The sequence below is a fragment of the Elephas maximus genome, chromosome 7 (assembly GCF_024166365.1).
Source record: "Elephas maximus indicus isolate mEleMax1 chromosome 7, mEleMax1 primary haplotype, whole genome shotgun sequence".
NCBI classification, from domain to species: Eukaryota; Metazoa; Chordata; class Mammalia; order Proboscidea; family Elephantidae; genus Elephas; species Elephas maximus.
Genome location: NC_064825.1, coordinates 119,123,022 through 119,146,906, shown reverse-complemented (window position 1 = coordinate 119,146,906; position 23,885 = coordinate 119,123,022). Strand labels below are relative to the sequence as shown.

The window sequence follows — 23,885 nt, the reverse complement described above, 5'->3', positions numbered from 1 at the left end:
GTTATGTCCTCAACTATCAGAATATATTTTGGTTTCTTAAAATATAAGTTCACTAAAACAAAAATTTTTTTCCCTCCACAATGAGACCTCCCAATGAAATGCCACATACCAACGTAGAACAAACAACACAGGAAAAGCACTTAAAAAATTGCTCATTTACTCTGGGAAAGTAAATTTATTTTCTCCAGTGTCGACTGAACAAAAATGAGTACTTTATTAGTAAATGTGAATGAGATCTGAAAATCAAAAAGATAAAAACTAATCTGAATTACTAGAAGCGCTCAATCTTCCTGGATTACGACTGTTGTAATCCTAATCTAGTTCTAATTGAGTAAACCAAAAGCAGTACGCTAATATTTATACTTTTAGCACATGAGTGCAAGTTATTCTAGAATACGAATCAGAAACATCTCCCATGTTAAGTGTTGGCAAGGCAAAGCAATATCCATGAAGACCATCAAACCACAGGGAAAAAAGAATAGGGAAGGCAAAGTCCAACCCACGGGGAAAAAAGAATAGGCAAGACAAAGCCAGGCAGAGAACAGGCAAGTAAATGAAAAGGAGAAAATGTAGGAAAATCAGTAGAGTGAAATGTGGGTAACAAAAGGTGGGGAGTCAGGTAAGGGGAGTCTATGGTAGGATGATACGGAATGCCAACGGAAATTTGTTTAAATACTATTTAGAACACTACTTTCACAGGTTACTGAAAGGCGGGCAAAAACGGAGACTGGAAGAAACCAACAAGTTTCCAGGCAAGGTTGCATCTAACACATATTTAGTTCCCACAGGTCATGGTTTGGCTTTTCCACATATAAGAATAGAACCCTTTCTTAGAAGCACCCTCCTCACAGGAAGCATTCATAACTCAAAATTTCTATATCTCCCAGTTTTACAGATGTCCATAAAGAAGGGCTGCAAAAAGAATGATATTTCCTGAACACAAAAGAGGGGGGCTTATTTCAAGAAAAGGGCAATAAAACCTGCCTTCATTTCTATGTAATTGTTTCCTTTACAACCATCCATAACTGAATGTTACCTTATAAAACCCTGGTTGGACAGAGAGACTTCAAAGTAAAGAATCTCGTTCAAAGTTAAGAATAATAAACCCAACCCAAATAAATACTTTTTCAATTCATTCTCTGTGAAAATTAAGGAACGTTTACCCTTCAGATGCTCGAATTCTGTTCTATTAAAAAAAAAAAAAAAAACCGTTGCCATCGAGTCAATTCCGACTCATAGCGCCCTATAGGACAGAGTAGAACTGTCCCATAGTGTTTCCAAAGGAGCACCTGGTGGATTCAAACTGCTGACCCTTTCGTTAGCAGCTGTAGCCCTCAACCACTATGCCACCAGTGTTTCCTCTGTCTCTTATATTTCTGTTTTTTTCCTAAAATATCAAGTCTCTAAAGAAATTACTGTAAGATTGTCAAGATTTGCCGCCTGTTTCTCTTCCCTCTACTCACACTGCACTTTAAGTTATCCATTCCCATACCACCCTTGTTTTGAACAACCCTGCCCATACAACTCCCCAAAGATGTCTATTGCTAAATTTAGCTTATACACCAAACAAGCCCATTTATTCTGCAATACAATCGTCTATATTTACCATAGAATTTCAGGTTTTAAGAAATCTTAAGACACTTAGTCCAACAGACAAATGATGACTTAATTCTTTTAAAGCATCCATCCTAACACCAAACACTTAGAAGGTATTAGTAGGAGCTGGGCACTGTTCAATGAATTTCACATTTATTAAGTCACTTAATCTTCACAAAAATCCTATGAGATAGGTTAATATTATTACGGCCATTTTACAGACAAGTAAATGAAACAGTTTTCCCAAGGCTACACAGCTAGTAAGCAGCAGAGGAAGATTTGAACGCAGGCAGTCTGGCTAAAGCATCCATGTTCTTAACTACTGCCTTGCCTCTCCATGTTCGTGGAACTCTCAGAAAGTCTGTTTGGTCAGCATATTGACCAAAAAAAAAAAAAAATAGAGTAATAAAGCACGCATGGCAAAATGTTAACAATTGGTATCTAGGTAAATGACGGGTACACAGGAGTTACTGTGCTGGTCTTGCAATCTTTCTTATTATAAGTTTGAAATTTTCAAAATAAAAAGTTAAAAACTGCCTTTATCATCATACAATGGAGCACGTTTTGTGAAAGTAATGACCAAATTACCTATTGCTGGCCAGCAAAGAGGGCTTTAAGATAAGAAAACTCTGAGTCCTTATAATGCACCGCCATAACTGATACCTAAATTGTCCACACCACTCCAGTCAGAGTAAAAGGCTCACTGGAGAGAAAGTAACCTGGAAGGGGGGCGGGGGGAGATGACACTGTCCCTGAATCAAAATAGTGAATATGGGCCCCATTCTCAGTGCAAAATGTTTAATAATGAACAACATGCAATTCTAAGTAGAACTGGGAAAAATTACTTCCAAAAGGTACATTACACAACTAAATACAAATCAATCCACACTCTTATTTCCCCTTGATAGTTCTAACCAGAACAGTAGCTCTTCCCTTCTTACAATCTCCCTGTCAGGCGCTATCGGTGCTCTATTGGAAACCTTGGAGGCAGCCGCATTTATGCAGAGCAATCCCTATTTCCGCTTCATGTGATATTTAATCCCCACTGACAGGGAACAGAACATGAAAGAATATTTGTAATTATTCACATCCTGATTACCTACAGTTAATTCCTTTATGTAAGTTTCTTATTACCATTACACTAAATTACCCACGAAAAATAATTTGGGTTCTTAAACTCATAAACTTCCCATACACTTCGTGAACAAAATCTCCTGAAGCTTCATGGCTCTATCGGTAACAAAAAAATACAATGATAACCAAACATATTTTCTTTGAAACACTGATGTTCAAAACTATCATCTCGAACTCATGTTTTTATTAACAAGTGTAAAAAACACTTTCAACACAGCGCTGAGAGCAACACTTCCATGCTGCCACCTAATATGTTCTTGGCGACCAGTACCTCTCCTGTAGAAAATGGATACATTTAAGGTTTTCACGGGTTCAATGATCCAGTAAGGTATGCTGACCACTTCCTTTATTGGACCTGAGCCAACTAGGATTCTCACTGTTTACACTATTCTTTGGACTGCTTCTCCTGAAAGGAAGCAGGATTGAGGACAAATTAAATTTTTCAGTTTATCAATAATTTCCAGAAACTTTGCTCAAAAAATAGAAGGGAGGAGACGTGTGAAAGAAAGGCTGAAACTACAGACTAAAGCAAAAGTTTCAAAATTACAAGTTTATTAATCTATATTGTTTTGCTTCCCAATCTCAACTTCCTTTCAGCCTTGACCCACAAAAATCTCTGATTCTCATCAAGTGCCTTATTTAACCAAGGCTTACTAAGCACTTCGCTTAGTGTACCAGACGTTAAGATAGGTGCTAAAAGGATACAGAGATAACACAGTACCTACACTCAAGCGGAAGCCCTGGTGGCATTGTGGTTAAGTGCTACAGCTGCTAACCAAAGGGTCGGCAGTTCGAATCCACCAGGTGCTCCTTGGAAACTACGGGGCAGTCTTACCCCGTCCTATAGATAGGGTCGCATAGGGTCGCTATGAGTCGGAATCGGAATCGACTCAACGGCACTGGGTTTGGCTTTTTTTTTTTTACACTCAAGTAGCTCACATTATAGTAGAAAAGTCAAAAATGAGTAGACAATTATAATACAGTACAATACATACACTACCTGAACTACCTGCTATAAGACTCTCCTAGCAAATTGGCAAAATCGTTCCAAACCACATGCCTGAAAATCCTCTGAAAAAAGAAAACTCCATCGATGATCAAATGACTTTGAGGCATTTCTGGGGAGTTTAAGAAATTAGGACAGTAATGGTACATATTTGGAAAGATCTGTTCCAAAAAAATTAAATAATATCCACTCTAGCATATCTAGCCGCCATAGGCTTTAAGGAAAACAGATCTTTTACATACATTACCCCAACCTGGAAGACTAGCAAAGACTAGCAAGGGCTCATTTTAGTTCTGGCTGTTTTTCTCTAGAGAATGGCAATGTATTAGTGGTTAAGTCCATGGACTTTGTAAAGATTTTCAACAAACGTCAAGTTTCTCTGAGGCTCAGTTTTCTTAAAAAACGGATGTTGTAGGGAATTAATAGTACATGTAAAATGCTAGCCATAGTTCTTCAAAAAAAAAAAAAAAAGGTGGGTAGGTTAGTAACGGGATCATCAGGTACCAAAATAGAAGGCAATAAATTATACGGAGGTAATCATTTTGTTATTCCAACTGATAGTGATCTATGTTTAATTTATCTGTATCCATCCTATCTCACCACCCCTAGAGAGCAAATACCTCATATACCTAAGGCTGGATTGAAATTGCTTGGAGTTTTGTTTGTTTTTTTAATAGGTCTCCCATAGTCCCAATTTTGTGCTAGCTGAGAGATCATGTTCTCGTCTGACTCTCCATAAATGGAACCCTAAGAAAGAAACTAGAACTCTCACCTCCCAGAAGGCACCCATCCCACCTGGAACACATGTAACAAAGGAACCAACAGTCTATAGGAGTCAAACGAGGAAAGGACAATCTGCATAACTCATATTTGTCTTCATTCTTACCCCAAAAGCAAAACGAGGAGCAAAACAAAACAAACGCATGTGTGTGTGTGTGTATATATATATATATATACATGTAAAAGATTTACTTATCCCCACCCCATACTATATTTCCCGAAAGAACTAATGGAAGTGAGGTAAAAGATAAATATTCCCTCTTATCACCCAAAAGGCTCTATACTACACACCAGTCAAAGCAAAGCCTTCAGTTGGTAGAAACGGTTCTGGATGCTTGTTATCTAGGATACTCCATACAAAGCCCAGTATTTAAAGCCAGACCCAAATCACCACCACTCAGTCATCCAGAACCTATTTTCAAATTGCCTTTGTACTCCTTCAGATTCCCTCATCCCTCCCCCTAAAGGCTGAGTGGGAAACCGACACTCTGGCAGCAACATGACCAACCTTCCAAAGACCAACAAGAAACCTCCCTAGGCTGGTGTCAAGGCAAATAGAACACTGGAAAGAAAATTTAGAAAATATTAAACAAGAACTCCAGCCCAACAGATTGTACACGTTGTCTTTTTTTTTTTAACTGCACTTGGTACAATTATGAGATCGAGGCATTAAACCTTTGCTATAGTCCTTGTGTAGATTGTATCAAAAAGAGGAACAAAGTTCTGTTTCCTCTGAAACCACAACGTTAGAAGGATGAGTCATCTTTCAAGAAATACCCTCATTCTATTAAAAAGAAATCCAAGGAAGTGTTCTAGAATTGGGAAGCAGGGGGTAGAATCAGGGAATTATTAAAGATACATGCCAGCTTAAAGCTAATGAGCAGTCTACACATTAAGGCCCATCTTGTTACCATTAGAGCAGTATCTATTCCAGCTGTAATTTTCAGACTGATTAGCATTTTCAGAGACAGAAGGAAGAGAACGTCCCACTTTTCAGCTCTTCATGAGCTACCTATATAACTCTCTAGAACCAGTATTTTTGTAAGAATATATTTGCAAAAACAAAACAAATCCTAAGATTAAGTATAAGAAAGCAGACATGGGCCTTCAGCTCTTACACATTTCTGATTTCATGGTAAATTAACCAGACAAAAAACTCACCTCCAAAAAACAACTTTCTGTTTGGTTTAAAAACAAATTCTCCTTGGGCTTTCTCAAATGCATTTTAAACACTAAAGTTTGTTTAAGTGGTTTCTCTTAATCTAACCTTATTTAATCCGTTGCCCTCTCAGAGAGCACAAAGCTGAAAATACTTTCAGGTGTGTTGTTACTTTACTCAGGTGAACTAAAAGGCATGATTAGAATTTCCTTATCCCTTTAAGCACATATACCAAACGTTTATCGTATTTGCAGATTTAACATACAACACCTCCACAAATCTCTGCCATCAAAGGAGTTGTAGGAGGAAGGCGGGGATGGCAATTCAGTTAACATGGAACCATTTGTTTTCTTTTATAAGGCAAAACAGGGAGGCTCCGTCTAGCAGGAGTAAGGCTCCCACCCACCGCACCTGGAAAAGTAAAAGGCGGATCCACCCAGGAACAGCAGGGCAGAAACCGATCTGGGCCGTTCAAACTCTCCGGGGAGAAAACACCACCATTTACACTGCAAAGCTCCCTGCAACTTTCCACTTCCACAAATTCAACGATAAAAGAACAAAAAAAGAAGTTCTGAAACATATGAAGAACCATCTGTAAAACTAGCTCCCAACCCGGACAAATTCCTTTCCCAACCCACACGCAACATGCCAAAAAACCAATTTTTGGTTTGGGCTCTGAGCACAGAACTATGTTAGCTAAATCCAGAAAAAAAAAAATACAAAATCAAAGAACACACAAAAATGTAAATTTACAGAACTGCTCTTACCCCTCTGGATCTAGAGTCTCCTTGTATTAGAGAGACCTAGAAGTTTGTTTCCAGGTCTTGCATATTTTGCCTTTTTTTAATATTACTAAAATACTAAAATCTCCCAAAGTACTGAAGGTAGAAAGAAAAAGATAATTGCTTAAAAGTCACCCCTCAGCATAGCAGACTCGCTCTCGTTTTTAAATTCCCTCTGGTTACCATAAAACAAAAATTCGACTGGTTTACCCTCCGTTCCCCTTCTGTAACACATTTTTGTTTTAAAAGGCACACACCTCAAACGTGGACTTCTATAAACCAATCCTTTTAGAAAGAAACCCAAGGCTTCGCCAATGTGCTGAGAAAGACAAATCCAGGAAGGCAGTTGATTTTTCGCCACCTCTTCCTCCTTTCAGGATCTTTCCTGCTCTTCTTTCTCTCTCTCCCTCTCTCTCTTTTTTTTTCTCTCAGATCCAACACCTAAAATGGAAGTTGCACCCAGCCAAAGGCAAGGGAGCCTGGGTGGTGACAAACTGATCTGGCAGCCCTACCCCCTCGCTTTCCTAAGTGATGTCAGCCCCTGAGAACTTCCAATAGGAGCCAGGCATAAATCAGGGAGCTGACCTTATCCAATAGGAAACTTTATTATAGGAAATTAAAAAAAGAGAGAGAGGAGGAGAGAAAGAGACAGGGGGAAGTTATACATATATATATATTTAAAGCAGAGACTATACAATCTCCGAGGAATTACTGCAGAGCTTCGGGGGGGCGGGGGGCGAGGGAACAAGGGCTTCTAAGAATGGCACATCCAAGCCAGTTATCTTTGATGGTTGGGTTCTTGCTCCCTCTCCCTTCCTTTCCAGGTGGGGAAACAGAAAAGAGCTGATTTTATTTGCCTGCTGGTGTTTCATTTGTTGCTTTCTACCTCAAAGGAAGACCGGAAGGGAAGGAGAGACAAATCCTCACAACAGGACTACTGTGTGCCAATGGGATGGGGAGGGGATATCTGGGAGGTAAACTCTCAATTTCAATGTTTTGGTTTAATTGCATTAGAGCTAATTAGAAAAAAATAAATGCTTGGGCTTGTTAACAGTGTTTAGTCTCTACAGTTTCAACTAGAAGGGCGCTGAATCCACTGGGCTGCTAAGTAATATCACTGTGTTCCCATTTGACCCCAAATCAAAATAATGTGGGTTTGAGAGGAAAAGTAAACGGAATCCAATACTGAGCAATATATTTAGAGGGAATACAGCATGTATAAGGAAGACCAAGTCTCACGTGAAGAAAATTCTATTTCAGTGTGAACTCCAAGCTCAAGATGATGTTCATACATTGTCTTTTGACACTTGACCTGAATAAAGGACTATAGGGGTATTCCTCTTCTGAGTTAAGAGATATTCTTAATATGTCCTTAGACTGTAAGACCATGAAGGGCAAGGGCTGAATTTTTTTTTAAATATGGTTGACAAAGATTAGTATTTTACCATCATTCAGTGACTAATGATGAATTAAGATTTCCTTTTTCTTTCTTACTGAAGAATCTCAAACTCTGCCCTGTAGACTGCAGCCAAATTAATCTTTTTCATAAAGTTTTCACAATCTATAATAGTGGTTAAGAGCATAGGTTCTGCAGGTAGACCACCTAGCTTCAAGGTCTATCTCTGTAAGTACACGTATTTACTCGACTAAGTGTACTGCTATGTGACCTTGGACGTGTTAGATAATCTCTCTGAGCCTCAGTTTCCTTAACTATAAAATGGGGATAATAACTGTATATCTCTCACAGGATTACTGTGAGAGTTAAAGTTCTTAAACAATGTATGGCATATAGTATAAACTCATTAAGAATGAGTTATTATTACTACCCTGTCCAAAAACTTTCAATGGCTTACCATTGCCCAATAATAGCAACCAATGATTGACAGTCTATCATGTAAGAGGCACTTTGCACTCATTGTCTCGAATGTCTAAAACAGCACAATGGAGATAGTATTACCTCCATTTTATAGATAAGAAATCAAGGCTTAGCAAGGTTAAGCAACTTGCCTGAGCTCATGTGGTGAAGAAGTGAACCCCTCATCAATCTGACTCCAAAGCTGTGCTCTTTCCATCACCTTACACTGTCCTAAGGATAAAGGCCAAATTCCTCATCTGCTTTCATGGTATCACATTTATTCTTTCAATACATTAAAGTAACACTATTAACTATGATCTGACCTTTCCTTATCGGTCTAAACAGGAATTCCACTCCCCCTCAGCATGACTGTGCCCTTCTAATCAAGCTGATGTAGTCATTAGCTAACTCCCCCCCCCCCATATTTGGTATAGATTCTCATAAACCAAAAACCCACTGCTGTCAAGTTGATTGCAACTCGTAGTGCCCCACAAGGTTTCCAAGGGGCAATTGGTGGATTCAAACCATTGACCTTTTGGTTAGCTCTTAACCACTGTGCCATTACGGCTCCTTAGAGTCCTACAGACCCTCATATTTGGCCTGTAGTGGCCCAAAACGATTTCTTTCAGAAGTGTTGGAAGATCAACCACGCATCACAGCACTTGTTTGACGAGCTTTAAACAAAGAATAGTAGGAAATGAGTACATTATAACAAAGAATAAATAGTCCTTAACACATAATCTAAGAATCTTCTCTCATATCTTCTACCTCTAAACCAAAAAAAGAAACACATCCACTGTCTTCAAGTCAATTGCAACTCATAGCAACCCTAGAGGACAGAGTAGAACTGCCCCACAGGGTTTTCAAGGCTGTAAATCTTTACAGAAGCAGACTGCCACATTTTTCTCCTGAGGAGCGGCTAGTGGGTTCAAACTGCCAACCTTCTGGTTAGCAGCTGAGTGCTTTAACCACTGCGCCACACGGGCCCCACTTCTACCTCTACTCTCCATCTATTCCTGGTTCTCTATAAACCAAAACCTGTTGCCATTGGGTCGATTCTGACTCACAGTGACCCTATAGGACAGAGTAGAACTGCCCCATACAGTTTCCAAGGAGCACCTGGTGGATTCAAGCTGCTGACCTTTTGGTTAGCAGCCACAGCACTTAACACTACACCACCAGGGTTTCCTGGTCCTCTATAGCAAGTTCCAAAGCCAAAGATGATAATCAAAGGAAACAATCAGAAAGAGAAATGTTTGTTTATTCATTGGTTCCTAGATGACAGCCATATTTTATACAGAATTTTCTAGAGCTTGATTAAAAAAAAAAAACCCAAACCCACTACCATTAATTCTGACTCACAGCGACCCTATACCCACTCCACTGCAGTTGAGTTGATTCCGACTCATAGTGACCCCACAGGACACAGTAGAACTGCCCCATAGAGTATCCAAGGAGCGCCTGGTAGATTTGAACTGCTGACCTCTTGGTTAGCAGCCATAGCACTTAACCACTATGCGACCAGGGTTTCCCAGTGACCCTATAGGACAGAGTAAAACTGCTCCACAGGGTTTCCAAGGAGCAGCTGGTGGATTTGAACTGCTGACCTTTTGGTTAGTAGCCCAGCTCACTGTCGAGACGGATTAGTCTTGTTTACTTCTTACACATGTCATTACTCAAAACTTTCAAGTATTTTGTCTTTTTTTTCCATGTTTTTATGTGTGTGTGAATGCATGAGTATGTTTTCTTGTCTCTCCCCCAAAAGATGAGTCCATAAAGACACGGCCACTGTCCTTCTTGTTCATGGTATATCCCTAGAGCTCAGCCTTATATCTCATATTTAGCAGTAGCTGAATGAGTGAATGAACTCTCTTTTGCTTACTAGTTGTATAATTCTGGACAAGTCATTTAGTATTAATAAATTTGTACATAACATTCAAAATGAAATGATACACAAATCAAAAAAAGATAATTAAATGGTAAAATTTAAATTTATTTGAAACAGCCATCTTCAAATAAAGCATCACGAGTATTAATACTCACTGACTGAGGGAAAAATTATTTACACTCAGTTAATAGGAAATAAAAAGACTAGTTCCACTTGGGTTATTTTGAGCAGCTACTTTGAGTCAGGTACTCTTCTAGATGTGGAGAATGATAAGATAGGCAAGTTTCCTGCTCTCTTAAATCTTACCTTCTGGGGTGGGGGGTGCTGTGAAGAGAAGATTAATAAGTAAGATAATGTCGAATGGAATGCTATGCAGAAATTTAAAACAGATTGATGAGAATCTGTTGGGAATGTGAATGACTTGGGGCTTACTCTAGATTGGCTGTCAGAGACAAACTCTGAAAGGGTGACATTTAGGTTGAAATTTGAGTGATAAATACAGGTCAACCACTAGAAGAAAAATATGAGCAGTAAGCAGAGGTAACTGCTAATGACAAATCCCTGCAGTGTGGGGCTGAAACATACTAGGCCAGGCAGAGCATGTTGGAAATGAGGACGGGGGAGAAGTGGGATCAGAATATGAAGCAGCGAAAACAAGAGAGACCCTTAACGAGATGGATTGACATAGTGGTTTCCACAATGGGCTCAAGCATAACAAAGATTGTGAGGATGGCATTGGACTGAGCGGTGTTTCGTTCAGCTGTACATAGGGTCACTATGAGTCGAAACTGACTCCACGGCACCTAACAACAACAACATGGGTCAGAGGGGAAGCCCTGGTGGTACAATGGTTAAGTGCTCGGCCACTAACAAAAAGGATGGCAATTCAAACCCACCAGCCCCTCCTCCAGAGAAAGATGTGGCAGTCTGGTTCCATACATATTACAGCCTTGGAAACCCTATGTGACAGTTCCACTCTGTCCTATAGGGTCACTGTGAGTTGGAATCAATTCCACTGCAATGGGCTACAACAGGCTATGATCCAACTCACATTTTGAAAAGATTTGGCTGCTTATATAACAAGTTAAAGAGGGTCAAAAGTGAAAGTAAGTCAGCTAGTTCAAAGGCTGTTGCAGTGGTCAAGTTACAGAGATAGGGAAGTAGATGAAGGTGGTAGCAGTCAAAACAGAGGGAAGACAATGGGTTTGAGGATATGTTTTAGAGACACAGGGTTGTTTTTTGTTTGTGGAATTTTTTTTTCTTTCTTTCTTTTTGCATGCTTTGCTTTGCATTGCTTTGCTTTGTTTTTAAAGCATGAAATATTACATTCAGTGCTTGGTTTTACAACCCTCAAAGTTTAACTTCCCCACCTACCACCATCACCACATACACACACACACACAAAAAAAAAAAAAAAATACCCTAAAATGGTGAAAAATTAGGGAAGAACTGAGAGAGATTTAAATTATTGTATCATGCAAAGTGCTGTGCTATGCTGAATCTACTTCTAAAACTATAAATATCAAGGAATAGAGATGAAAACAAAATCAACTCCACAGAAACACTGGCCATCCACACGAAGGAAAACAAAATATTTTTACTCCTTTCTACCCTCTGGTGGCTGGCTACACGTTATCATCCAAAGTTTGTCATTCTTGAAGCTCTGGAATGGCCATTGATCGTTTCCCTTAGAAATTCTACTAATACAAAATTTAGCTACAGTGGTGGTGGATTAAAAAAAGAAAGAAAAAAAAAGGGATTCTTCCCCACTTCTTGAAAATTAATTTCATCCTGATGACAATATATTTCTGAGGGGATATAGTATACCTATTTTTTCTTACCACTTCCACAGACTCACCTATATGGGACTCCACCTACTGAACTAAGTCTTGATTCTATAGGAACGGATGCCATGAACAAGTACTGTTCTGCCGTCAGCTTTTTTCCTTTATACTGTTAACAACATCTAAAACCTGCCCTCCTCTTGCTAAGTTTCATGTCCTTTCACGAATTGCTTCCTCTTTAAACTATGACAACTGCAGCTGAAAATCTTCTGCTCCTTTTATTCTTCTGGCTTAAGAAAAAAGGCCTCAAACTAGGAGAACTACTACTTAACTTGGAGGTGCGCCCGTCCTCCCATATTTGGGTCTGCCATCTCAAATCCTTTCTGAAAAGGGGTCAGATAGCAATTATCAACGAAGACATACTTGAGTACTTTGTACTACTCACCTCTCTACTTTTCAGGTCCTCCTTTTCTTAGGCATCTGCCTCTTCTCCTTCCAGTCGGCCTCAGGGTGGGCTGCTATTTAGATTTACCACGCTATGCTACCAGTGTCTTCGGATTCAGACATTTTTTTCAGGGTACAACACCTGAAGGGCAGGACCGGAAGTCAGGCTCCGGGTCCTAATGCGCACAGCGGAAGCTCTGGCCAGGAGGTTTCTAGCGCGGGTTGGCATTCTAAATGTTTAATCTTGCAATCCCTTAATTTTTAGTATCGTCCGTGAAAACAGCTATTCCCAGTCAGGAACTGCGCTAAACAAATCACCTCTAAACAGACCCCAGCGGCCACTCCTGAGGGGATTTCTGCAACCCTCTTGGTCACCAGTTCTCCGAGATGTGGAATCAGTAAAAAAACTGAATTGAGAAAGTAGCCCAACGACCTTGTTCCGGAATATTCCCTGACCTTGGGAGATATCTAGATTAGAATATGGGGGCTTTTTCTTCCATTAAGCCTGGAGAGTTCTTAGCCTGACTAAGGTTATTTGCAGCTCCTCCTAGGGGAAGAAGGAGGTGTTCTTCAATCGCTTTGAGCCTGCCCTAATAGAGTATCCTGTCCCTCCTACTAGGGTGTTCCTAAGAGGGCCCAGGGAAAAGACGGTGGCGTTCAGAATTCCACTTCGGCTGGCCCTTCCCGCTACCTCTCACAGCCCAGCCATGTCGTCTCAGCCCGCAAGTCCCTCAAGACGTAGCCTCCCGCCCAAAGCTCTCCTCCCTCTCTGATTGGCTCCCCCAGGCGCCCTCGGCCAATGGGGATGACGTACTTAGCAGACGTAGGACGGAGGCTGGGGGGAGGAGGAAGGACGTCGGGCCCGGCGACGCTCTCTGCGCGAGGACAGCGGCGCGTGGCCTGTGGCACGGGCCGCGTAGCCTCTAGCTCTCGCTGCCACGCCCCCCACCTGGTGCATGTGGGCGCTGGGTCCCGTAGCGGTAGGAGCGTGCCAGGGTGGGGCTGCAAACCCTGTGCGCCAGGTGCCGGTGAGGGCGTACCCTGATTTCGGGCCTTCCCATCACCCACTCTCCATTCCCAGAAACCTTCGCGCCGAGAGGTCTCGTCAAAGGAGTTGGGCCGGGCGCGGGGACTGGTCGGCCACCCAGCTTTGCAGGGCCCACTCAAGCCCTGATTTCTCCTCCAACCCCTTGTGCCTTGGTTCTGGAGGGTGAGAGGAGCCGCTCTGGCCATTGTGCTGCTTTGCCAAATTTCCACGTGCGAGGCTGCACTTCGGGAGGAAGCAAGGCAGGCTGGCCTGGGGACCCAGCAGAGAGAGGACAACAGGAGCAACACCTACTGCAGAACAATTCCAGGTTGGGTCTAGGGGCAAGGCCAGGCGCCAGTGGGCGGAGAATCACCCCCAGGGCATAAATTTGGGCCCTTGCAATAGCTGCCGTCCTCCACCCGCATGGCTCTGTTTCTGATCAGCATCCAGCCTGCCTTTCCTTAATTTACCTTTTCAATCTTTTCTTTCCTGATAGTTTTGACCTGAATTTTTTGGACCCTCGGTGCCACCTGACAGAAGACTGCATGCCAGGAAAGAAATTCATCTGTGCAGTGAGTGTGGGGTTTCAGTGTAAAAATCTGGAAGTGTACTAAGCCTAAAATCAGGATATCCAGCTTGCTTTGAGAAGGGTAGAGCGCTTAACTCTCTTTGCTCTGTTGCTATCCAGGTAATTAGCCAGACTGACAAACCTAAAGGCCAAATTCTTCACCAATTGCCAGGGTCCCACAGGCGCACTTTATCCAAGAACACCTGAACTAAGAGTGCCCAATATCCTTATTTCTGTGGAGACCTTCCCACCTAGCCCAGCAGCTTCACTTCTTTATTGTGCACCCTCTGCTGGTTAGTGCGATAAGAGTTCAGAGAAAAGGTGTGTGGGACTTACTGGAGCTAATTTTATACTCAATATTGTCTTTTTAAAGTGTTAAACTGAGAATTATATCCGCGGACCTGGAAGGTGGTGCTCAGGAAGAGTATCAGTATTCAGCACAGCAGGAGCTGAGTTTCAGTAATAACGTGAATGAGAATAATAATGGCTACCATTTTGGGGCAATAGTTGTTATGCGCCAGGCACTCACTGTGCTAAGCAATCAATTTTACATGCATTGGCTCATTTAATCTTTAAAATAACTTTGTAAGCACTTATCATTATAAGTACTTCTATTATCATTCCCATACTATTACCATTCCAATAGATGAGAAAAGTGAGACTCAAGAGTAGTTAAGTCATTTGGCTTAGATCATACAGCTAGGCTAATGAACAGGAAAGCCAAGATTCAAACCTAGATTTATCTCTGAGCTCCCACATGTAACTATTGTGATCATGTTCTACTTTCTTGAGATATCCTTGGCATAATTTATAGGCTGATACTTCTCAACTTTATGCTGTATCTCTCACTTCCAGCATGTCCCTGCCATTTCAAAGACAAAAAGCAAATTAGGTATAATCATGCCTCTGAAATGTATTATCTCACCCACAGGAATCTGACCTGTGAAAACCTAGGAGGTTTGTTAACAATACCAACATGTATTCTCCAGCCAGCACTAAAATCCTATACAGGAACCCCCGGTTCCTTCGACTAGCCTTTTTGCAGCTTCATCACCAGCAGCAGACTGGTGTGTTCTGTGATGTCCTACTGCAGGCAGAAGGTAAGAGACTGGTAGGGACTCAGTTGAAAACTCACCAGAGAATAGGATAAGATTAGGGCTAGGGTAGGATAAAACCGGGAAAATGTATTATATCGTCTTTGAGCACCATAAGCTACTTAGAAAGGAACAGTTTCTGGGACAGTTACCGTTTTCAAGAATAAAATTGTGACTGGGCTTTTCTCTTGAAAAATGAAATTAATTTTAAAGTTTTTTAAACAAAGAAATTCTAATAAAAGGTGGATAGTATCCTAATGGAGTGGTTGGGAGGATGAAGAGTTAACATATACAAAGCATATAGAACAGTGCTTTGAATGTACTAAGCACAGTATAAGCATTAGATGATGCTATTTCATATTTTCCCATTTTCTTGTGAAGTTGTTGCTAAAGTTTTTTTCCCCCGTGCCCTCAAATTGGTGATTTTTTTGTTGTCGTTAGAACTAAAAATGTATAGCTTATTCCCACCCCTCCCCTTCATACTTGAAATAGTAAATCAGCATGAGGTGGAACCTGGTAAAAAGCCCAAGACTAGGAGTCAGATGGCCTAAATTAAGTCCTAGCTTTGTTATTTTGTAATGAAGTTACAAATGGACAGGTAACTTCATCTCTCAGGGACACTGTCTCTTCATTTATAAAAGGATCTTGACAACCAACAGTGTGTAGCCCTCTACACTTTGCAGAGCACATAAAACACCCACTGCCGTCGAGTCAATTCTGACTCATAGTGATACAGTTTAGTATTTCCTTTGATTCTCATAACAACTTGGGAAGTAAGTAATATTATACGGTTCCAGTTCCACAGATGAGCAAATTGATGCCTAGAGAGTTAAGTGACTTGCCCGTTGGTTCTATTAGTAAGTGCAGAGCTGGGATTCATTTAATTCAAAACAAGCAAGCAAAAAAACTATTGTCTGTTGTGCACCAAATACAGTGGTTAAGAGCTTGGCTGCTAACCAAAAGGTTGGCAGTTCGAATCCATCAGCCACTCCTTGGAAACCCTAGGGGGCAGTTCTACTCTGTCATTTAAGGCTACTATAAGTCAGAATTGATTTGATGACAATAGGTTTGTGTTTGGTGTATACCAAAAACTGTACTACTGTGGGTATACCATGTATACCCCATTGCCATCAAGTCAATTCTGACTCATAGTAACCCTATAGGACAGAGTAGATCTGCCCCATAGGGTTTCGAGGAGTGGCTAGTGGTATATATGAGGTCCCTGCTCTTAGGAAATCATGCAACGGGGAGACATTTAAGTAACCAGTCAATTATACGCAGTATAATGAATAATCCCCGGCACAGTGGTTAAGCACTTGGCTGCTAAGCAAAAGGTCAATGGTTTGAACACACCAGCTGCTCTGTGGGAGAAAAGATATGGCAGTCTGCTTCTGTAAAGATTACGCCCTGGAAACCCTATGGGGCAGTTCTACTCTGTCCTGTAAGGTCCCTCTGAGTCAGAATCAACAGCAGTGGGTTTTTTATGGGACTGTAAATAATGGGCTAAGTTTAGGCTGATGAAGGAGCCCTGGTGGCACAGTGGTTAACCATTTCACTGCTAAACAAAAGGTTGATGGTTCGAACCCACTAGTCACTTCATGGGAGAAAGATGTGGCAGTCTGCTTCTGTAAAGATTACATCCTGTCCTATAGAGTCACTGAGTTGGAATGGACTTGATGGTAGCGGGTTTTTGTTTTTGGTTATAGGCTGATACAGGAATACAAAAAAGGAATAACTCACACATTTGGGAAAGTTTAGAGATAGGGTTGAGGAAATTCTCTTGAGGGAAATGACTTGCAGGAGAAACAGAAGTAGGAGCAAGTGGGGAAAGATTTTTCCAGGCAGAGAGAACAGCATGTAAAGAGGTCCAGAGATGTCAGCAGGGATGTGAGTGGTTCAGTATGGCTGGAGCACAGACCACAGTGGGCACTGGAGATGTGGCTGGAGAAAAAGCAGTCGTGTAAGGTCCGGAGGTCATACACAAGCAGAAGAGTAGGACTTGCCTTCAGGACACTGGGAAATGTATTGAAAGGTTTTAAGCAGATGACATGATCACATACCTGCTTTAGAAACAGCACTCTGGCTGTGTGTGAAGAATTATTGGATTGTTGATGAGCCCAGACAGGCTGTTATAATCCAGGAGAGGATGGTGGCCTAAGGTAGTGGTATTAAGAATGGAGAGAAATGTATGGCTTATGAGCTATTAATGAGAATTTATAAAATTTAAGTGGTTAAAAGCCTGGGCTCTATAGCCAGGCTCCCTGGGTTCAAATCTTGACTCTTCTACTTCAAAAAAAAAAAAAAAAAACCAAACTCATTGCCTTCAATTCCAACTCATGGTAACCCATGTTACAGGTGTTACAGAGTAGAACTGCTCCTTAAGTTTTTCTTGACTATAATGTTTAAGGAAGCAGATAACAAAAGCCTTTCTTCTGGGTGGGTGGGTTTGCAAACCACTTGCACCACCCACAGACTCTGCTGCTTACGAACTGTATAATCACGGGCATGTTAGTTAATATGCCTCAGTTCACTCATCTATAATAACAGTAGCTACTTCACAGGGTTGCAGTGAACAGGAAATGAATTGGTCACTGGTAAAACCCTTAGAACAATGCCTGGCACATAATAAGCACTCAAGAAGTATTGGCTTTTTTTTTTTTTTTTTTTTTTAATTAGATGAGGTGAATAGAGGATAGGGAAGAATCAAAGATGACTTCTAGTTTTCAAACCTGAGCAACTGGGTGAATGTGATACCTTATTTCAAAGTAGGAAACATACAGGAGGCTTTTTGGAGGTAGGGAATGATGAGTTAATTTTCTGGAAAGGTTGTATTAGAAGTGCTTGCAAGACATCCACATATACAGGCTGTTGTGTGTTTAATCTCTCAGGAGAGAGATCTGAGCAGAAGTATGGATCTGAGAGAAGGGAGCTCCAGACAGACTACTGCCTGGTAGCAGTGCTGGAGCTCAGGAGAGTTGAACCCTGATTGTCTGCCTCCAAAGCTCATGCCTTGTGTTAGACAAGTTGCTTCTATAAAATATTTTTTAAACTCTTGCAAGTTAAAAAAAATTATTCAGCAAGTATTTGATCCTGTTTTGTGTCAAGCAGTGAATGTACCTCAGTGAAGAAGAGAGACATGGTCCGTGTCCTCACAGAGCTTACAGTCTAGTGAATGAGATGGACAATTCCATTACAGATAGCCAAGTGCTATAATAACTATAAAAAAAAAAACCCGTTGCTGTCGATTCCAACTCGCAGCAACTGTATAGATATGATAGCTATCTCTTTGTGGCCAGGAGCACCTAATCCAGAGAAAAACTTTCTGAAGGAAGTGATGTCTAAGCTAGACTTTGAAGGACAAAAACAAGTTAGCGAGGCAAAAGGTAATGGTGGACGGTTCCAGGCAGGCAGGAGGAACGGATTTCTCCTACCTGGATTTCCATGGAAAATGGGAGAAGGGGCAGTTCCTTTGGGTAATAACGTCTTTGATTAGCCCATGAACATGCCTGTCTGCGTGAGATAAAGTGTTTGGGTTTCCCTACAGGTGAGGCAGTCCCAGCCCATTGCTGCATCCTGTCAGCCTGCAGCCCCTTCTTCACAGAGCGCCTAGAGCGGGAGAGGCCAGCACAGGGTCGGAAGGTGGTGCTAGAGCTGGGGGGCCTGAAGATCAGGACACTTAGGAAGTTGGTGGACTTCCTCTACACCTCAGAGATGGAAGTATCTCGAGAAGAAGCCCAGGATGTGCTCTCTGCTGCCCGTCAGCTCCGTGTATCAGAGCTAGAATCCCTTCAGCTAGAGGATGGAAAGCTGGTGAAGGCCCCTCAGGGCCGCAGACTGAACCGGGAGTGCCTGCAACCTCCAATCTCTGCCAGGGTGGTGGCACCAAGCCGCCGCCCCCGAGCTCCACTACCTGTTAACCAGACTCCTTGTCCTTCTGGGACAGTTAGGTTAAAGTCCTCAGGGAAGGAAGAGGACCCCCAGGAGAAGAGCAGTCAACAGAACGCAGAGAACTTGTCTGGCACTGTTCTGCTCAAAAAGAGGGCCAGAGCCTGCCCAGCTCAAGAAAAAAGCTCTTCACCATCAAGCCACAGTCAAGGGCCTAAGGAGAATAAGAGTGACCCTGACCTTGGTCCTACAGCTCTTTCCCCACCCAGCTTGTACCCCTCTGTGGACGAGAGACTGTTGCCCAGAAAGATCAGGCTAAGCCGCTCAAAGCCATCTCCTGATGTGTGTACATCCAAAACTCCCAGCATTTTAAGCGGACCCAGCTCAGTGTCCACGGCTCCTGGCCGGCGTCTTTGGCGGCAGAGGAGTATTAAAAAAGAAGTGCCAGAGGACAAGCAGAAACCAGGGAAAGCTAGTCCTCTACAGAGTCCTCCAAGCCCCTCTGGTCTTGGAAAGACAGCTGGGAGCAAGAAGTGGAGCCCTGAAGGCAGGGCCCCTAACTCTGATTCTGTGGAGGAGGGGCAGGTTGGGAGAGTGAAACTTCGGAAGATTGTTAATGGAACGTGCTGGGAGGTGGTGCAGGAGCCTCCCCACAAAGACTCTCAAGATAGCCTCCAGATCCCAGAACCTGGGGAAGACTTAGAAAAGCCTACAGGGACTCAGTCATCTTCAGTTAACGAGCAGGAAATGTCATCTGCTCAAATAGACCTGTGTCAGGACTCCCCTGTGTGCTCTAGGCTACAAGACATTCTGCTCTCTGCTAGCTGCTCCCCAAACCACCCAGTGGTGAAGTCTGAGTTTGAGTCCAGTCCAGAGCTGGTAGGGAAGGAACCAGTGTTAGACATTGGCTGCAGAGAGCCCTATGCACTTGACACAGCCTTGCTTGGGCAGCCCTGTGAAGCTGAGGAGTACCGAATCACAAGTGCTGCTGCCACCAGTGAGCTGGAGGAGATACTGGACTTCATGCTGTGTGGCTCTGTCATTGAGCCACCTATGGGGTCTCTGGAGAGCCCTCAGGCTGAGGGCTGCAGGACCCCCAGTTATCACCTAACAGAAACAGGGAAGAACTGGATTGAAGGAGAAGAATGGTGTTTATCAGACATGGAACTCTGGCCCAGGGAGCTCACAGGACTGGAAAAGGAACCTGTCGGTAACAAAGAGTCAGTTGAGCCCCTCAGCCCCCTCATCATGCCCTCTGAGAACAAAGAGCCAGTCGAGCCCCTCAGCCCTCTTGTCATGCCCTCAGAGATGAGTGAAGGGGAGGTACTTTCAGTGGGAGGCTCTTGGAGTGCAGACCTTGAAATTACTAGCTCCCAGCCACTGGATGGTCAGAGAGTTCTCCACATTGATTCACTTGACCCTCCCCAAAGGTCCTATGAAGACCTCCCTCCTTCCTATTCAAAGTGGCTGGAGAAGGGGCTGGAGGTGCCCCTAACTATGGGTGAGGTATTGCACCCTGCACCAGATGCAGGTGAGGGGACTCGTAACTCTGAGCTGCTGGGGCCACTTCCTGCTAGCCCTGAAGAGGAAGAGGTTGATGTGGTGGACTGGACAGCAGAGGGGAGGCTGGGGACTACCAGTTTTCCCTCTGTATGGCCCGACCCTTCCTCAGAGTCAGACACAGAGGTAGATATACTAACGTAGTGGAGAGAGGAGGGCAGGCTAGGGGCCCTGGGAAGGTGGGAAATGTTAGCTAGCAAAAGGTGCACTGGCAGAGGGACTAAAGCACAAAAGGCAGGTGTACTCCTGGCTCCTTGTAGGTCTCCTCCTCCCCTCCCAGGCTTTGGGAGCCAGGCAGAAGTCACGCAGTACCAAGGGTAGAAAATTATGAAGTCTTTTTTCTGCAATCTATATTCCAGTCAGTGACAAGTGAAAAAATAAGCTGTAGTCCCCAACACCAGCAGGCCATAGATAACAGGCAAGGCCAGGTCTCCCAGGCCATAAGGCATCTAGTCATGAAGAGTTGAGAAAGAACACCCTCTGGTGTGGGTTTTGTTAAGAGAAAATGTTCCAGAAGGTGAAGCAGTGTTAGTAGTGGAATACTAGCAAGTGGTAGTCAAAGGACTTTATCCAGAACCTAATATATATGGAGAGTCTGGTGACACAGTGGTTAAGAGCTAACCAAAAAGTCATCAGTTCGAATCCACCAGCCACTCCTTGGAAACCTTATGAGGCAGTTCTCTTGTCCCATAGGGTCACTATGAGTCAGAATCGACTTGATGGCAATGGGTTTGGGTTTAAAATGTGTATGGAGCTTACCTATTGCCAGTATAGAAAGTCCGACTTACTGATAGCTTGTACTTGCCCATTGACGTTACATAAACTCACCCTCACTTTGGAAGGATTGAACCAACCCGTACTCGCAACAGATTCATCATCACAATCACCTTCACTTGCTCCTGGTGCAGCTTTTTAAATCATTGAGAAGGCTTTAAGCCTTTTCTTGTGCTAATGTAAGGCTAAGAACCATATGCACCTGTTCCGACTTACATACAAATTCCACTTAAAAGACACGGGAACTGGTTTCGTTCGTAACCGGGGGACTACCTGTATGGGAAGTCTAGCCAAAACCTCTGCAGGGGGCCCAAGAGGATGCACTTGTGTTCATCACTTCAAAGAAGTGAACTGAAACAGATTATTTGCTTTTTTAAAAAAAAAAATAAATTATTTACTTCTCTATCATAGTTGTTGCGTTTCATATGCTCTCCCAGAGACTCTAGGAGTTCCAGATTAAATAGTGACCTTGGGCTATGAAAAATACAAGGAAGCCCAATCCCACAAGGCTAGCTTTTGTACATCCCTTATCATACAATTAACTTTCACTCCATTACTCAAATACTTTATAACAAGAACTTTTATTAAAAAAAGCAAATCCAAGAACTTCTGCAGTGCCTTACTAGAACGCTGCCTCACAACTGAACCATCATTTCTGGAGGGGAAGAAACCGTGGCTTCAGGCACATGACTGAGGTTTGGCCATGTTCCGTCATAAATGCTCCAACATCACCAGGGACAGAAGGCTGCAAATGTGAGAAGGGAAAAAGGTTAAAGAAGGGACCCAAGCAATCATAAAGCCTGAGGAAGATGTCTTTACCTCCACCTGTAAACCCCCAAACCCAGGAGCCCAAGCATCACATCTTCCCCCCAGATGGTTAAGCACCTAACATGCCAAAGCACTGCATGAAGCCCTAGAGATAAAGACAAGGTCAAATCCTTGTGACCAGGAGTGACAGTACTCTAATGCAGCGTTGACAGTAACTCTAGACCACTAACAGAACATAGGAGTAACAACTGGGTGGGTGGGGGCAGGCCAGGGAGGGAGTACAGGGGTAAGCATACATCAAACCAAACCAAACCCGTTGCCATCCAGTCGATTCCAACTCATAGGGACCCTACAGGACAGAGCAGAACTGCCCCATGGAGTTTCCAAGAAGCAGCTGGTGGATTCGAACTGCTGACCTTTTGATTAGCAGCTGAACACTTAACCACTGTACCACCAAGGCTCCAAACATACATGAAGTAAAAAATCTCTGCCAGTAAAAGGGGGAAATTTCTACTCATACAAAAACACCTATCAAAGATTTTAACTTATCAATGAGGGAACTAATAAAATTTACAACCTGTTGAAAGAATTAAAAATATATAACACCATCGGAAATACGGAGATTTTTTAAATAAATGCAGAACTGCACGGCGGACAGGCATAAATTGCACTTCTACAGAGAATCACATTACCATTAGTAGTCTACAGCTTGGTTCAAGGAATGAAAGATGAAGCTAACACTTTGTAGAAGGGCACAGGAAACAGTAGTTTTTTACCCATTTCAATTTTTTCCTGCCAGTAAAAGCGGGCAGGGACATTCCCCCAAAGACGAAATCCTGAGATCAAGTAAAAGAGTTATGAAAATGCAAATCCCGTGTGGAATGAGTTTTAATACTAAGGGCTGTTTTGCAAGTAGCCACCCCATCAACATCCCCCTCCCCCTCCTCGCTCCCCATTTCAAACCTCGGCTTGAGGCGTTCTGCCCAACCCTCCCTACGGAAGGTACTTCTTCAGCTCCTCCACCACCTCCTGAGGCTCGGGGAATTTGAGCTTGCGTGGGGGCCCCTTCTTAATGCCAGTCCAGAGCTCCGCACCTGGGAAAGGGCCGAACACAGCAGTTACCGTGAGACTGGTTCCCCAGTCTCTCTCCCCGAGGTGGCCGCGGCTTCTGAGACCAGCTTTTCCTCGCTCGGACCCCGTGCCTTCCCCCCCGGGACCGCACTCACTGCTGCCGTCCGGGCGCTGCAGCGTCACCTCGAAGCTGCCCCTCCGCGGTTTGGAGGGGTTCACCTTCACTGAAAGCTCAGGGGCCTCCAGGCGCAGCGCCTGGCTCAGGGCCGCGGCGTTGCGCCCGTAGACGCGTCAGCTTGTGCTAGGAAGAAACAGAAAGGTCAGGGACGGGGCCCTCGGTCCGCGCCGTTCCCGGCCCCCCAGGACTCTCCAGGGCCTCACCAATGCTCGATGATGACGACCACCTCCTCCGCTGCCGCCTGGCCGCCAACCGGCTTCTCCCGCTTCTCCGCCGCCGCCGCCGCCACCGCCGCCTCAGCCTTCCGCTTCCTTCCGCGGGAAGCCATGGCGCCTGGAGCCCGGCGGGGAACAAAGCGGATTGTGGGGAGAGGGGGTACACGAGACTGACCGCTGAGCAGAACGGGACAACGGAGGCCCTCGCTCTGCAGCCCAGACGAAGGGCAGAAACTTCCGCTGCGGAGCACGAAGCCGCTGCAGAGGCGGCGGAAAGCGTGGCCTGCGGCGCACACGTGAGGTCTGGAGGCGGGACT

General features: G+C 43.5%; 3 protein-coding genes across 7 annotated transcripts in view; 1 reads left to right on the top strand and 2 right to left on the bottom strand.

The window, feature by feature from the left end:
* Positions 1-6,961, bottom strand: part of CTNND1 (catenin delta 1) — a 50,544-nt gene extending 43,583 nt beyond the window's left edge. For 4 of the 5 annotated variants that reach the window (XM_049892002.1, XM_049892001.1, XM_049892004.1 and 1 more), the window contains exon 1: positions 6,715-6,961. The gene's annotated coding sequence lies outside the window, so the exon portion shown is untranslated. The remainder of the gene's footprint in view (positions 1-6,714) is intronic. The other variant, XM_049892003.1, reaches the window with a different exon arrangement.
* An 8,038-nt stretch (positions 6,962-14,999) lies between these two features.
* On the top strand, positions 15,000-20,706 carry BTBD18 (BTB domain containing 18). The gene is made up of 2 exons (XM_049890881.1): positions 15,000-15,123; positions 18,662-20,706. Exons 1-2 carry the CDS (start codon positions 15,000-15,002, stop codon positions 20,704-20,706), a joined length of 2,169 nt encoding a protein of 722 aa, XP_049746838.1.
* A 1,203-nt stretch (positions 20,707-21,909) lies between these two features.
* On the bottom strand, positions 21,910-23,880 carry SELENOH (selenoprotein H). The gene is made up of 4 exons (XM_049892000.1): positions 23,557-23,880; positions 23,331-23,476; positions 23,068-23,198; positions 21,910-22,081 (listed from the first exon to the last, which is right to left on the bottom strand). The coding sequence occupies exons 1-3, from the start codon at positions 23,679-23,681 to the stop codon at positions 23,098-23,100; spliced, it is 372 nt and encodes a 123-aa protein (XP_049747957.1). The 5' UTR covers positions 23,682-23,880; the 3' UTR covers positions 21,910-22,081; positions 23,068-23,097.
* Between the last annotated feature and the right edge of the window lie 5 nt (positions 23,881-23,885).